This window comes from Myxocyprinus asiaticus, chromosome 25, assembly GCF_019703515.2.
Source record: "Myxocyprinus asiaticus isolate MX2 ecotype Aquarium Trade chromosome 25, UBuf_Myxa_2, whole genome shotgun sequence".
NCBI classification, from domain to species: Eukaryota; Metazoa; Chordata; class Actinopteri; order Cypriniformes; family Catostomidae; genus Myxocyprinus; species Myxocyprinus asiaticus.
This window is the reverse complement of record NC_059368.1, coordinates 21,627,075-21,643,053: the sequence shown is the minus strand read 5'-3', so window position 1 is coordinate 21,643,053 and position 15,979 is coordinate 21,627,075. Positions and strand designations below refer to the sequence as shown.

The 15,979-nt window shown below is 38.7% G+C and overlaps 1 protein-coding gene across 4 annotated transcripts in view; it reads right to left on the bottom strand.

Moving 5' to 3' along the window:
- Positions 1–15,369, bottom strand: part of exoc1 (exocyst complex component 1) — a 35,387-nt gene extending 20,018 nt beyond the window's left edge. For 2 of the 4 annotated variants that reach the window (XM_051654902.1, XM_051654905.1), the window contains exons 1-6: positions 15,228–15,369; positions 2,478–2,617; positions 2,236–2,366; positions 1,788–1,947; positions 1,467–1,484; positions 975–1,162 (exon numbers count right to left, since the gene is read on the bottom strand). In XM_051654902.1, the coding sequence (XP_051510862.1) occupies positions 975–1,162; positions 1,467–1,484; positions 1,788–1,947; positions 2,236–2,366; positions 2,478–2,601 (621 nt within the window). In that variant the 5' untranslated portion in view covers positions 2,602–2,617; positions 15,228–15,369. The remainder of the gene's footprint in view (positions 1–974; positions 1,163–1,466; positions 1,485–1,787; positions 1,948–2,235; positions 2,367–2,477; positions 2,618–15,227) is intronic. The other 2 variants (XM_051654903.1, XM_051654906.1) reach the window with 1 other exon arrangement.
- Positions 15,370–15,979: the final 610 nt, after the last annotated feature.

Sequence of the window (15,979 nt, the reverse complement as noted above, 5' to 3'; positions counted from 1 at the left end):
ATTGTTATTTACATAGGCTAAACATACCGTTAATTTTAATATTACGTATCGCATTTCAATGGGGATTCAATTTATTACAGCTGACAGTTACGTGAACGAACAATGGAGGAAAATAAACCATAAGATCAAACTGAAATTCACAGCTTTTTAACACTTCTGTGTGCAAATTTGAAGGCTGCTTATTGGGTCAATAAATTTATGTAATATTTTGCGACTATGCATTACTTTACGGAGAGCTTATGACCTAGTTTAGCTAAGAATTGCCTTAAAGGAATGTTCCAGGTTCAATACAAGTTAAGTTCAATCGAGAGCATTTGTGGCATAATGTTGATTACCACAAAAATACATTTCGACTCATCCCTCCATTTCTTTAAAAAAAGAAAAATATTTAGGTTACAGTGAGACACTTACAATGGAAGTGAACGGGGCCAATTTTTGGAGGATTTCAACACAGTAATGTGAAGCTTATAATTTAAAAAAAGCACTTTCATTAATTCTTCTGTTATAACTCATGTATTATTTGAGCTGTAAAGTTGTTTAAATTGTAATTTTACAGTTGTTTTAGGGGTTGTTGATGTTGCATTGCTACATCGTTACATTAAGTTGTAAAATTGGCTATAACTTTACACAGAAAAGGTTAGTAAGCGGTTTTATCACTGCCTCACTGGAACCAAGATTTATTTATTTTTTTTAAGAAAAGGAGGGAAGAGTCAAAATAAATTTTTGTGGTACTCAACATTATGCCACAAATGCTGTCAATTGTGTTTAACTTGTATTGAACCCGGAACATTCCTTTAAGAACAGGTGGTGCAACCAAATTAAGCACTGACTGAAACACTGACACAAACTAACTAGTAATTACTAAGCCCTTTGAGTGAACTTTATGTCCCAACTTAAGTGAGACCTTCCGCACTGCTGGTGCAACCCTACCTTGATGATCTACTTTTCCACTGGAGAAACACTTATATACTCACCCCGTCTAGGACCTGTAGCTCACGGGACAGTTTCTCAGCAAAGGCCTCGGCGTTGGAGATGGCGTACTCGCATACTTCCATCATGCTCTCAATGTCCTGCTCCTCACGAGTGTTCAGCTCCTGGTAATCATCCAGAGCGTCCTCGTCTCCCCCGGCAACACTCTGACTCTCTCCACTCGGGACTGACTCTGGGGAGATGGATGCAGTTCATTGAAACCACAATTTTATAGCTTGTGCATGCAAGTGTATGTGCTCTCAGACATTCCTACTACAACTATGTAATTTTTGTAAGTAACATTCGTTATTAACGAACACATACACACAAACACAATTCAGATAACAAATAAAATGTGATTACACATATGGGAGGAAAGGAAAGACTATTAAGGAAGGGCACAACAAATATTGAGCCTGAAGTGGAAACTGGAGAGGGGAAACCGAAAAGGTGAACGGAAATTAATAAAAGATGGAAGAAAAAAAAACAGTACAAACCTTCAGCCTTAGGAAGCTCTGGCCAGTGAAAGATTTAGAGAGAACAGTACAGATCAGTTTAAAGCATTAAGGGACACACAAAAAGACAAACTGCAAAACCCCTAAAGATCTCAGAAAAAGAGAGAAAGAGCCAGAGAAAGCATACTAGCAGCAGGAAAACAGAAACTAGTTTCATTTCCTATCTTTGCACAGTTCTACATACATGCTTTAGGACCTTTTTCTATCACAGAACTACAAGGTACCTGAACATAAGAAACACACTGGTAGTTTAATAACATGCTATTATTCTCCCACAGCACGAGGGACCGTAATGAGCCACACCTTCCAGCAGCTGAGGACTGACGTTTACAAACTCCACTTTCTTCCGAAGGTAGCGCTGGTTCAGCTTCCAAATACAGGAGATGAAAGAATTCTTTTCTGCTGTGCTGCTCGCCACCCATCGATAAACCTTTTCAAAGTGCAGGTCAAACTCTGGGTTCTCCTGCAGGATGTTAAGTATGATATGATGGATGGGGGTGAGAGTAAGTTGGAGGCTGAGAGGACAATTGAGAACAAGTATGATAGGGAACACCAGAACAAAATACAATACTCGCCCTGAATGGTGACAGCAGATCATGTTTTTTCGACTGTACACAATTTATCGATGTTACTTTCTCCTACCCAGCTTAATATGCAGAGGCAATAAGTAAGCTGCTTGTAGGCCAATGTGGCTCTGTGGAGCTATTAAAACATTGCTCTATTTATGTGATGCAATCTGATGACCTCTGACCTTATTGGCATCTTTGGCATCAACCTTTGTCAGGTCGCGTAGCTCCCAGGCCATCTGCCTCTTATAGAAATCTCCTTTATCTGACTTCTTTACTTTTACCACCTTTACCTGGACCGGGCGCTCTGTAGTCACTAGAAAAGGAACATTTAGAATTTATATAGTTAGAGTCGATACAGGTCAAATAAACAATAAATTCATGTTTCTAAACATTTGAACTCTGTGGACTGTTTCTATTTCTATACCTGTGGCACACAGGAAACAATTCTTTTTCTTTTTTCCAGCCTTACAGACATTGACGATACTCAGCAGACGCTCATCATTGGGGGTGAAAATATCCCTCTGAAGGGCGTGCTTGATGGCAGTCATTTTTTTTCTCCTGGAACTAAAAGCAAGAGATAAATTCAAGTAATACTTCACACAAAAACTACTTTATTTTCTCTAAAGAAAACAAACAAAGATTTTTAGAAGAATATTTCTGCTCTGTTGGTTCGTATAATGCAAGTGAATGGCGAACAAATCTTTGAAGCTACAAAAAGCACATAAAGGCAGCATTAAAGTAATCCATACGACTCCAGTTTTAAATCAACGTCTTAAGAAGAGATATGTGACTACCACCCCTGGAGTTGCTGAGTGACTCCAGCCAGGTCTCTTAAGCAACCAAATTGGCCTGGTTGCTAGGGAGGGTAGTCACATGGGGTAACCACCTCGTGGTCGCTAAAATGTGGTTCACTCTCGGTGGGACGCATGGTGAGTTGTGCACGGATAACTCCGCCACCTGGATTGAGGCGAGTCACTACACCACCACGAGGACATAGAGCGCATTGGGAATTGGGCATTCCACATGTTGTGGTAATAAACAACACCATTAATTTGCATATAAAATAATAAATGTTTATGTTAAATTCATTCAGTGAAGATCTACATTCCTCAATTTTGGAGATCATGTCATGTGTTAGGGGCAGATTGCTGTCATCTCCTGGTAAGAAAATTTTTTTTTTTTTTAAATTAAGTGAAATTACAATATATGACCAGCAAGTGGCTGCAGAGGTCCATTCATATGTCTGGTTGTGGCAAACTGTGTTTTTTATTTATTTATTTATTTTTTCTTAAACAAGTTATGCATTTGGATATATATTTAGACATTATCAAAGACATTAAAGACATTATTTTTGTCAAAAAATATTTTTGAGGTGTTTTGAAGTTTTTGCAATGATGCCCCACACAGTGGTGGCCAGAAAAATTGGCACCCTTAGCAAATATGAGTAAAGAAGGCTGTGAAAAATATGTCTTTATTGTTTATCCTTTTGATCTTTCATTCAAAATATTCACAAAAATCTATCCCCTGATGGATATCAGACAATTGACACAACACAAGTTTCATCGAAAAACAAATATTTTTGTCAAATATATATGTGGCACAATTATTTGCACCCCTAGAAATACTTATGGGTAAAATCTATCTGAAGTATATTCCCATTCATATTTTATATTTTTTAGTACACCTGGGTGACTAGGAACATGAAATTGTACAGCCATGACTTCCTGTTTTAGAGGGGTATAAATATGAAGTAACACACAAGACAAATTCCCTTAGTCATCTATCACAGTGGGTAAGACCAAAGAATAAAGTTCTGATGTGCTGCAAAACATTGTTGAGCTTCACAAAATGTAAAATGCTTTAAGAAAATAGCTAAAGCATTGAAAATACCCATTTACACCATCAGGGCAATAATTAAGAAGTGCCAATCAACTGGAGATGTTAAGAATCGACCTGGAAGTGGATGTGTGTCTATATTGTCTCCAAGCACGGTGAGGAGGATGATTCGTGTGGCCAAAAATTCTCCAAGGATCACAGCTAGAGAATTACAAAAATGAGTTGGGTCTTGGGGTCAGAAAGTCTCCAAAACTACAATGAGACATCACGTACATCACAACAAGTTGTTTGGGAGGATTTCAAGAAATAAGCTCTGCTCTCATCCAACAACAAACTCAAGCGTCTTCAGTTTGCCAGACACTACTGGAACTTCAAATGGGACCGGGTTCTATGGTCAGATAAAACAAAAACAGAGCTTTTTGGCAGTAAACACCAGAGATGAGTTTGGTGCACACAGAGAGGTAGCCATATGAAAAGTACCTCTTGGCCACAGTTAAATATGGTGGTGGATCTTTAACATAGTGGGGCTGTTTTTCTGCCAGAGGTCCTGGGTAGGGCTGCACCAGCTGTGCGTAAGTTCTCACGTATGATAGGACGTAAAGTTCACACTAAGGGCTTAGTAACTACTAGTTAATTTGTAACTAAATCAGAGCTTAATTTGGTTGCACCACTTGTTCTTAAGGCAAGACTTAACTAGTAGGTCGTAAGCTCTCCGTAAAGTAATGCGTAGTCGCATAATATGATGTTTACCTGTATTTATCCAATAAGCAGCCTTCATATTTATACAAAGAAGTGTTAAAAAGCTGTGTAATTCAGTTTGATCTTGTTACGGTTGATGTTCAAACCTTATTTGCTCACGTAACTGTCAGCTGTAATAAATTAAATCCCCCATTAAAATGGAGAGCGTTGACGCCATGCAAGAAGCAGACGTGTGAATCATGAGCTCTGCACACTTTGCTAGTTTTTTAATTATTTTCATGTTATAATCCAGTGAGATTCGATACACCCAGTTACATACTTGCTTTTTGAGGTAAACATGGCAAAGAAGTAAAAATCCTCAGACTCTGGAGACATTAAAAGACACTTACATGTTCAAGCTGAGGCCTCTGACGGGCCTGCAAGCCGGGGACTCGATTATCTGGAGTCATCGGAAAGGGAATTATCCGCTAATCCGCCCACGCCCAGAACAGACTTGGAATACATTTAGGAAAAACTGGAATATCTTGAAACTATGAGCTGAAGGAACAATATACGGATTGTTGGAATTCCTGAGCATGAAGAGGACAGAGATATGGTGAAATTCCTGGACAAGCTCTTCACACTTGATCTTCCCGAGTCTGCTCGACATAACAGGCCATAAGCTGGAAATCGAGCGAGCTCACACAGTCCCGGCTCGCAGATCTGCTGAGGGAGAAAGGCCCCGCTCAATTCTGTCCAAATTTCTGAGATCATCCAATAAAGACCTCTTGTTGCGCCAGGCGAGGAGCAAAGGAAAGCTTTCTTGGAAGAATCACAATATTTTCTTGTTCCCGGACTTTGCGAATTCGACAAGAGAGAAACACGATCGGTTCAAGGAATGTAAGAAACTTTTACATCAACGGAAGATCGCTTTTGCATTGATGTTTCCGGCCAAACTGAGAATAGAAACGAAGGATGGTCGCAAAGTATTTACATGTCCAAAACAGGCACACTCCTTCATAAATACATTGGAGTGAGTAAGCCATTTGATGTTTCTTATATTAGTGGTTTGACTCACTGAACATACACTCGATTGTCTGAGGAAGCTGGGTGCCATTTTTTGTTTCTTTTTGCGTTGGCTCCGTCTAGCAGCTGGAGTTTGTTTTGTAGAATGACACTTCCTTCAAGAAACTTTTGCATTGGCAAAAGATCGTTTTTACACTGAAATTCCCGGCCAGATTGAGAATGGACACTATGGATGACCGCAAAATTACATTAAGGTTACATGCTCACATAAAGGACGTCTTTTATAAAGTTGACTGACTGAGTAAGTCATGGTGTATTTTTTTTTACGCGGCCTCCGAGTGAATTTGACTCGCTCAATACACACTTGATCATCCGAGGAACCGGGATCTTTTTGTGCTGGTTCCGCCTAGCGGCTGGAGTTTGTTTTATGGAATAACACTCCTTCGGGACAGTTGTGGATGAATCTGTTCGCTCTTTGTGCTTATGCCTCCTGTTGGCTGGAGTTTGTTTTTGTGGAATATTTTTAAGGGACATTAGAATGATTACGTCATCTGGTGAACTCCTAAACAGCCGGCTCACTGAACAATTGTCTGTCCGAGGAAACTGAATGGCTTTATATCAGCTGGAGCTTGTTTTGTGGAGGAACACACCTTTGAGACAGTTCTGTGAATGAATCTACACGTTCTTTGTGTTTATTCTGCCTGTTGGCTGGGGTCTGTTTTACAAAGTATTTTCTGTTGTGTAATTTTGCCTCGCAGAATTTGTGCAGAGGCACCGGACTTTAGCAATCCGATGGCAAAGTTGTCGTGGGGGCTCTCGCATGCATACATGGACCTTTTGAGTTTAGAGGGATTGACGCCGGTTGGCGCTGTCGTGCGTGGGGTTAATGTGCACGTTTTTCTTTTTTTCTGTTTGTTTTGTTCGGGGGGAAGTTCAGGGTTTAATTGTTGAGTAAATAATAGTTATTTAGTTGCAGTAAACATAGTGTTTATTCCTTTTTCATGGTGTATTTTGAATAATCCAAGTGGTTATAAATGTGGTCATAGTGAACCGCGGGGTTATTCCTTGTTCATTGCAGCTCACCGACGCCACTGTTGGACACGTGCGCCTGTGTAAGAGAAAAAACTATTAATATAGAGGTAAATTATTATAATACATCATTTCTTGTAAAAATTTTATTTGTATGTATAATTGTTTAATTTGGTTATTTCGATCTTTGATGTGAAATTATTCTTGAATCCACTAAATGAATGCTCTGGTCTGTGATCAGGCCAGGTTTTTTTTTTCCTTCCTTGTGTTTTTCCTATTTTCTTGGTTCTACGGTTTGTGTTACTCCTGTGAGCTGAAACTTCACATTTGATGGTGAGACACCCAAATTCTACATTGTACAGAGAAAAGAGGACAATAAATCAGAGAAAAGAGGACAACAAATCATAAAGAAGAGGATAATTTCCTTTCTTTCATTCATCAGCCCTGCTTTTGGAAGTAAGACAATTCCAACTTAGAGAACTATTTAGCTCCTTTCCTGGAGAGAATAGACAAATAAGGAAAAGAGAAGAAACTGATCAGTATTTTACAGAACACTGAACTATTGATGGTGTATGGTTACCCATAACCAGTTTGATTGATATTGAGATCCTTATACATTGAAACAGCTGCGATATTTTGAGAGAAACTTTATTTCTTTTATTTTCTTTAATTTCATTTTGATATTGAAAATACCAGTCTGTGTATATTTTTGGGGTAAAAGAAAAGTGCACTTAAGGGAATGTTTACATAGTTAATCTCTATTGTACATTGTTTGTGTAATATTGTAATTTACTTTTATTTATTTTTTATTATTTTCACTCTCTATCAAAAGGAACAAAATAACATTCCAAGTTCAAATCCAGCTCAGTACCTGTCTGTTATTTCTCACCACAACCCACTACCTCCTTCACAATCTTCTGATAAATCTATCTGGTCCGACAGCAATTAATTTATTGCCAATACCTTAGACACCTGCTACATGCTTCTTCAAGAAACGCACCTTTCTCCACAGGAAGCTGAAAAATTTGGGAAGATATGGAGTGGACATGTTTTCTTTAGTGCTGGCTCAAGTAAGAGCAGGGGAGTCATTATACTGATAAATAAACATCTACAATTCAAATGTCTCAAACAGATTAAAGATAAATTAGGAAGAGTCATTATTGTTTTAGCTGAAATTCAAGGGCAAAGGTTGATTTTGGCTAATATCTATGCACCTAATGCTGATGATCAGGGTTTTTTTTATAGATCTTGAAGGGATGTTGCAAGCCACTGGCACCCCTTATGATATAATATTGGAAGGACACTTTAATCTTTTGATGGACTCAGTCCTTGATCTTAGTGAAGCAAAAATGTGTAAGCCCCCTAGAGCAACATTGACGCTTCACAGGATGTGTAAAAATCTTGGTTTTACAGATATTTGGTGACTTTTGAACCCATCTGGTAGGGATTATACATTTTTTTCATCAGTCCATAAGATTTATTCTAGAATAGATTTTTTTTATATATATCTAAATCTCTCATTTCATCTGTTGTTGATTGTTCAATTGGAAACATCTTAGTCTCAGATCACGCCTTGGTGAGTTTAGAAGTGTTGCCACATACGGAGAAAAAGAAATCATATAGTTGCCGCTTTAATGTATCCCTTTTGCCTTCTGTTTAATTTGGACATTTATTTAAATGCTGCCTCAAGCATATGGCTGAACCCCAAATTATGTATCAACAAGTCCCCTTTCTGTTGGTCAGAGTGGATTGTGAGGGGGGTTACTACACTCTGTGACCTGTATGAGAGTGGAGTGTTGAGATCTTTTGAGAATTTGGGTCATCATTTTGGAATTCCCAGATCTCAGTTTTATAGGTATTTACAGCTGCTCCACCTGCTCTGTACTGTTTTTGGGAGTAGCACACAACCCCCTAAGGCGGCAGATGCTTTGGAAGAGGTGATTACTGCTTTTGGAAAAGGTCATGAGGCATCAGTGTATTACTCCCTGTTAATTCAGAGTCTGGGGGACAGAGCTTCAACTTCTCTGAAGAGATTATGGGAGAAAGATTTAAACTTGGTATTGGAGGAAGGAGTGTGGGCTAGGATTCTAAAAAATGTCAAGTCTGTATCTAGAGATGCAAGGGTTCACCTTATTCAGTTCAAGATTTTACATAGATTCTATTGGACCCCCTCTAGACTGTATAGGCTTGGTCTTAAAGACACACCTACCTGCTGGCGATGCCAATCAGAGAATGGAGATACGACCCATGTTTTTTGGGGGTGCGTTAAGATCCAAGGGTTTTGGTTGAGAACTGAGAATTTTGTATGTGATGTCTTGGGCACTCAGGTTTCGTTTTGTCCCAGACTCTGTATTTTGGGAGATGGGGCAGAAATCAATGTGGAGAATAAACATGTGGAGGATTGGGTCCTAACCTGTGTTATGGTCACCAGGCAGGTGATTTTGAGGGGTTGGAAGTCGGTTGGAGCACCCCCGTTTCAGGAGTGGTGCTCGGAGATGGGGAGAGTGGCAGCCTTAGAGGAGGGGTCTTATAGAAGACTAGGGAATCCGGATTTGTTTGTAAGAAAATGGGGTGGATATTTGGCGTTCTTGGAGGGTTCTCGGGTGGAATAGTGGAGAGGGGTAATTGTCAGTGTGTGTGATTTTTATATTTTTATTTATATGTATTTTTTTATTATAAATTTTTTTCTCTTTTTTCCTCTTTTAGTTGTTTGATTTTTGTTTTTGTATTCTTTTATATGTGTTCATCTAAGACCACAGGGATGTTTGTTGAGGTTTGGGGTGGGGTTGGGGAGGAGGAGGAGGAGTGGTAATGGGTGTTAAAAGTTGATTTTGTGTATTTATAATTATGTTTTGTTTTTCTGTGTTTTAATAAATAAAAATGTTAATCTTAAGATGTTTCACAAAAAAAAAAAAAAAAAAACATTAAAATACGATACGCAATAAAAGAATATATATATATATATATATTTGGAATGCGTTGAAACTTGACACCGGGTGACGCATCCTGAAAACTGCACCGTTAGATCGGTTTCATGCTGAAGAGCAGTTTAAAAGTACGTTTTTTTTCTCTCTCTCTCATAAATGTCAACATCATAATGTATGTTGAAAGGATTGATGCCTGTCACGTAAAACATGAGCTCATTGATGTCATAAAATATCAGTCTGCTTTTTTATTCCAACCTTTACGCCTGGACGGAGGCTTCCGCAAATATTTAGTTTATACATAGGGTTACGTTCTACCTAAGTTTAATGGTGCAATACTCAAATATTTAGTAGTGTGTAAATTGTGACTTAGTGCCCATTTACACCACAACTAGGCTAAGTTTTAACTTAGGCCCAGCTGGTGCAACTGGCCCCTGGACATCTTATTTGGATACATGGTATCACGGAGATAGGCAGCACTAATACCAACAGATAAAAAAAATTAAAACCTGACTGCCTCTGCCAGAAAGCTTAAAATGGGCCCTAGTTTGATCTTCCAGCAAGACAATGATCCAAAACACACATCAAAATCAACACAAAAATGGTTCACTGACCACAAAATCAAGGTTCTGCCATGGCCATCCCAGTCTCCTGACCTAAACCCCATAGAAAACCTGTGGGGTGAACTGAAGAGGAGAGACCACCATGTGGACCTCTGAATTTGAAGGATCTGGAGAGATTCTGTATGGATGAATGGTCTCAGATCACTTGCCATGTGTTCTCCAACCTCATTAGGCATTATAAGAGAATACACAGAGCTGTTATCTTGGCAAAGGGAGGTTGCACAAAGTATTGAATAAAAGGGTGCCAATAATTGTGCCACACATATATTTGACAAAAATATTAGTTGTTTTTTTTTATATATATAAAACTTGTGCTGTGTTTGCAATTGTTTGATATCCATTAGAGTATATATTTTTGTGAATATTTTGAATGAAAGATCAAAAGGATCATATCATGCTGCCTTTCACATCCTTTTTATGGGGACACACCTGACACCTTTTCCTTTTGTGATGTGGAGCTGTTGTGCAGGAGCCTGCAGCTTCATCATCTTCTGAAGAAGATATATACAGTTGTGCTCAAAAGTTTGCATACCCTGGCAGAAATTGTGACATTTTGGCATTGATTTTGAAAATTTGAATGATCATGCAAAAAAAAAAAAAAAAAAAAAAATAAATATATATTTTATTTAAGGATAGTGATCATATGAAGCCATTTATTATCACATAGTTGTTTGGCTCCTTTTTAAATCATAATGATAACAGAAATCACCCAAATTGCCCTGATCAAAAGTTTAAATACCCTTGAATGTTTGGCCTTGTTACAGACACACAAGGTGACACACACAGGTTTAAATGGCAATTAAAGGTTACTTTCCCACACCTGTGGCTTTTTAAATTGCAATTAGTGTCTGTGTATAAATAGTCAATGAGTTTGTTAGCTCTCATGTGGATGCACTGAGCAGGCTAGATACTGAGCCATGGGGAGCAGAAAACAACTGTCAAAAGACCAGCGTAACAAGGTAATGGAACTTTATAAAGATGGAAAAGGATATAAAAAGATATCCAAAGCCTTGAAAATGCCAGTCAGTACTGTTCAATTACTTATTAAGAAGTGGAAAATTCGGGGATCTCTTGATACCAAGCCAAGGTCAAGTAAACCAAGAAAGATTTCAGCCACAACTGCCAGAAGAATTGTTCGGGATACAAAGAAAAACCCACAGGTAACCTCAAGAGAAATATAGACTGCTCTGGAAAAAGACAGTGTGGATGTTTCAAGGAGCACAATACGACGAAACTTGAACAAAAATGAGCTGCATGGTCGAGTTGCCAGAAAGAAGCCTTTACTGCGCCAATGCCACAAAAAAGCCCAGTTACAATATGCCCGACAACACCTTGACACGCCTCACAGCTTCTGGCACACTGTAATTTGGAGTGACGAGACCAAAATAGAGCTTTATGGTCACAACCATAAGCGCTATGTTTGGAGAGGGGTCAACAAGGCCTATAGTGAAAAGAATACCATTCCCACTGTGAAGCATGGTGGTGGATCACTGATGTTTTGGGGGTGTGTGAGCTCTAAAGGCACGGGGAATCTTGTGAAAATTGATGGCAAGATGAATGCAGCATGTTATCAGAAAATACTGGCAGACAATTTGCATTCTTCTGCACGAAAGCTGCGCATGGGACCCTCTTGGACTTTCCAGCACGACAATGACCCTAAGCACAAGGCCAAGTTGACCCTCCAGTGGTTACAGCAGAAAAAGGTGAAGGTTCTGGAGTGGCCATCACAGTCTGCTGACCTTAATATCATCGAGCCACTCTGGGGAGATCTCAAACGTGTGGTTCATGCAAGACGACCAAAGACTTTGCATGACCTGGAGGCATTTTGCCAAGGCGAATGGGCAGCTGTACCACCTGCAAGAATTTGGGGCCTCATAGACAACTATTACAAAAGACTGCATGCTGTCATTAATGCTAAAGGGGGCAATACACAGTATTAAGAACTAAGGGTATGCAGACTTTTGAACAGGGGTCATTTCATTTTTTTTCTTTGTTGCCATGTATGTTTTATGATTTTGCCATTCTGTAATAACCTACAGTTGAATATGAATCCCATAAGAAATAAAAGAAATGTGTTTTGCCTGCTCACTCATGTTTTCTTTAAAAATGGTACATATATTACCACCTCTCCAAGGGTATGCAAACTTTTGAGCACAACTGTATATCAGCCTTTGATATGTGCGTGTGTGTGTGTGTGTGTGTGTGTGTATGTTCATTGTGGATGTGTAATGGTTTCATCCTTTCATCTCTCTCTCTGTGTGTGTGTGTGTGTGTGTGTGTGTGTGTGGATGTGTAATGTTCTATTAAAAATTATATAAAAAATGCTCTTTGTTGCAGTCTCACCTATTCATGTGTGTGTGTGAATGTTCATTGTGGATGTGTAATGGTCTCATCCTTTCATCTCTCTCTCTCTCTCTGTGTGTTTCTGTGTGTGTGGATGTGTAATGTTCTATTAAAAATTCTATAAAACAAATGCTCTTTGTTGCAGTCTCACCTATGCATTCCTGTGTGTGTTTGTGTGTGTGTTCATTGTGTATGTGTAATGTTCTGTTGGATGTGTTATAGTACCACCCCTTTATTTCTGTGTGTGTGTTCTGCATTGTGGCGTATTTATTGATTTTATTTGACAAATAAAAATAAATAAAAAAAACTCACTTTACCATTTCCTATGTGGGGTCAAATTTGACCCCAAACACCATGAAAGGTACCACCACACCAACAGAATCCAGCCCAGTTTTTTTGTGTGTGCACAAATAGGTAACATCAGCAAAGCCACGAAATCTCATGCCAGTGAGATGAAGGAAACCATGTTTTTTAAAGAAGCAAATTTCAAAAGGGGTCATTTTGACCCCAATGCCACATAAGGGTTAAGAAGCTACTTTAGCGTTGTGGTTGCTACACAACCATTTACCAACATTTCATTAATGTTATCTTGATCAGGCCTACCCAAGATTTTATTTTATTATTATGCTTTCGGTCTCAGACATTTGGCTCATTGGTCGCTTCCACCTGAGAGAGCCCCTCCCTGGTTCTGTATAGAACAGGAAGTTCTTGCCCCTATTTCGCCATTGCAGAGCCTCTCTTTCAAATCGGAGAAGTTAAGTTACACCCCGTTATCTCGCACTTGAACTCGGTATGGATAAAAGTGTCCAGACTGTTTAATTCGGACACTTTTTAAATGTTGCCTCGAGCATATGGCTGAACCCCAAATTATGCATCAACAAGTCCCCTTTTTGTTGGTCAGAATGGATTGTGAGGGAGGTTAATACACTTGGTGACCTATATGAGAGTGGAGTGTTGAGATCCTTTCAAAATTTGGTTAAACTTTTTGGGATTCCTAGATCTCAGTTCTATAAGTATTTACAGCTGTGCCACGTGCTCTGTACTGTTTTTGAGAGTGGTTTACACCCCCCTAAAGCGGCAGATACTCTGGGAGTGGTGATTACTGCTTTCGGAAAAGGTCATGAGGCATCGGTGTATTACTCCCTGTTAATTGAGAGTCTGGGGGACGGAACTTCAGCTTCTCTTAAGAGATTATGGGAGAAAGATCTAAACTTGGTATTGAAGGAGGGAGTGTGGGCTAGGATTCTAAAAAACGTCAAATCTGCATCTAGAGATGCAAGGGTTCGCCTTATGCAATTTAAGATTTTACATAGTCTATTTGACCCCCTCTAGATTGCATAGGCTTGGTCTTAAAAACACACCCACCTGCTGGCGATGTCAATCAGAAGATGGAGACAACCCATGTCTTTTGGGGATGTGTTAAAATTCAAGAATTTTGGTTGAGGGTCCAGAGTTTTATGGCCGATGTATTAGGTACTCAAATTTCATTTTGCCCCAGACACTGTATTTTAGGTGATGGGGCAGTCATTGATGTTGGGAATAAGTACATGAAGAATTGGATCCTGGCTGGTGTTATGATAGGCAGACAGGTTATCCTTAGAGGATGGAAGTCAGCTGGAGCCCCCTGGTTTCGTGAGTGGTACGAGGAGATGGGCAGGGTAGCGGGTTTGGAGGAGTTGGATATGTTTGGAGGAGTTGGATATGTTTGGAGGAGTTGGATATGTTTGGAGGAGTTGGCAACATGGATATGTTCATCAGGAGGTTGGGTGGCTATTTGGCCTTTTTGGAGGGCTCTCGGGGAGGGGCAGTGGAGGGAGACGAGTTGTTTTAAATGTGTGTGTTGTAGCCTTTTTGTTTTTGAATGAATCATTTCCATTATGTATTTCTAAATATTTTCTACTGTTTTATTGTCTTTTTGTGTGTCGTTGTCAATTACGTTTGACCACTGGGGGGGTTAATGTTCGGGAGGAAGGGTTGTAAATAATATAATGTGATTCTATATATTTTGTTATTTTTGATTATTATTATATTTATATATGTTATATGGAATCAATAAACTGTTAATAATAAAATTAATTAAACATTTTTTTTATCTTGATCATTTTTGATCATGCAAATTTCTATATGTAAATTATCCACTAAACGAAGTCAGAATTCATTCGTACACTACAGCAATGCTTTGAGAGTACAAGATGCAATAAGACACTGCAGAGTACAGACTGTACTCAAGAGACATGCAAGTTACATTTCTTTTAAAACTGACAGTTTATTCATATACCATTTTATTCATGTAGGCAAACTAAAGGTAAATATTTATCCATCACTAACAAAACTATTCCAGAAAATACCATGATATTTGCTATCCTTTGAAGTACAATCATGTAAAATATTCAGTACAATGATATAGCCTATAGTTACATGCTAATATCATCACCGTACCATGATACCGCCACTGTACTTCAGGAAAAACTCGTTATTACTGCCCGTTTGAGGCATTCTTATTTTATTTGTCAATAAAGAAAGTTTTAACGCTGCTTACGCTTTTATTTCAGGTCATTATATAAATGAGTTTAATTAGACAGGTCTAATTAATAGGTCTGTCATAATGATATAGATTTGTTATGATGAAGAAGCCAGCTGACTAAGTAAACAGCCAAGAGGCCATTTTAGGAAGCTAACATTCATAATAAATAGAGATTAGGAATCAAATCTTACCTTAGTTACATCCAGTGAAGTTAGCGAAATGTTGAAGTGCTGTCTTTGTCGCTATGGCGTGTGTCTGTGTAAAATAAAGCTGATAACTCTGAAAATCACATCATTTGTCAGGGATCCCCAGCCCTGTGTGCAGAGTGAAGACGGAAACTACAATAAGCGATGCTAGAAGAACTTCCTGCTTCCGTTTAGTATTTCTAAAGTAAAAGTCTCTCACACTACAAAGTGTGGGATGTTGTTTATGATTTATAACAACAAACATTAATACCATATTTTATGTCACAGTGGGAAAACAATGTACAGGATATCAGGAAGCCATGGCCAAACTACACTATGTGGTATTGTAGCGTAAACATTATATATAATGGACAAACATATACGTAAGATGTATCCAATAGGTCACTTATACAAGTGCCAAACTAACTTCAGAACTCTTACCACAGCAAGCGATTTGCATTCTTTGTGCATGTCTCCACCTACTGGTCGGGGCTGGTCAAAGGTGGAGAAATATAGTTAAAAAGGATTCAATATTGATCAGTTTCTCACCCATACCTATCATATCGCTTCAGAAGACATGGATTTAACTACTTGAGTCTACACACATTACTTGTGTGTGGCCTTTATATGCTTTTTGGAACTTCAAAGTTTTGGACTCTATTCACTTGAATTGTAAGGACTAACAGAGCTGAAATATACTACTAAAAATCTTCATTTGTGTTTTGCAGAAGAAAGAAAGTCATACACATCTGGGATGG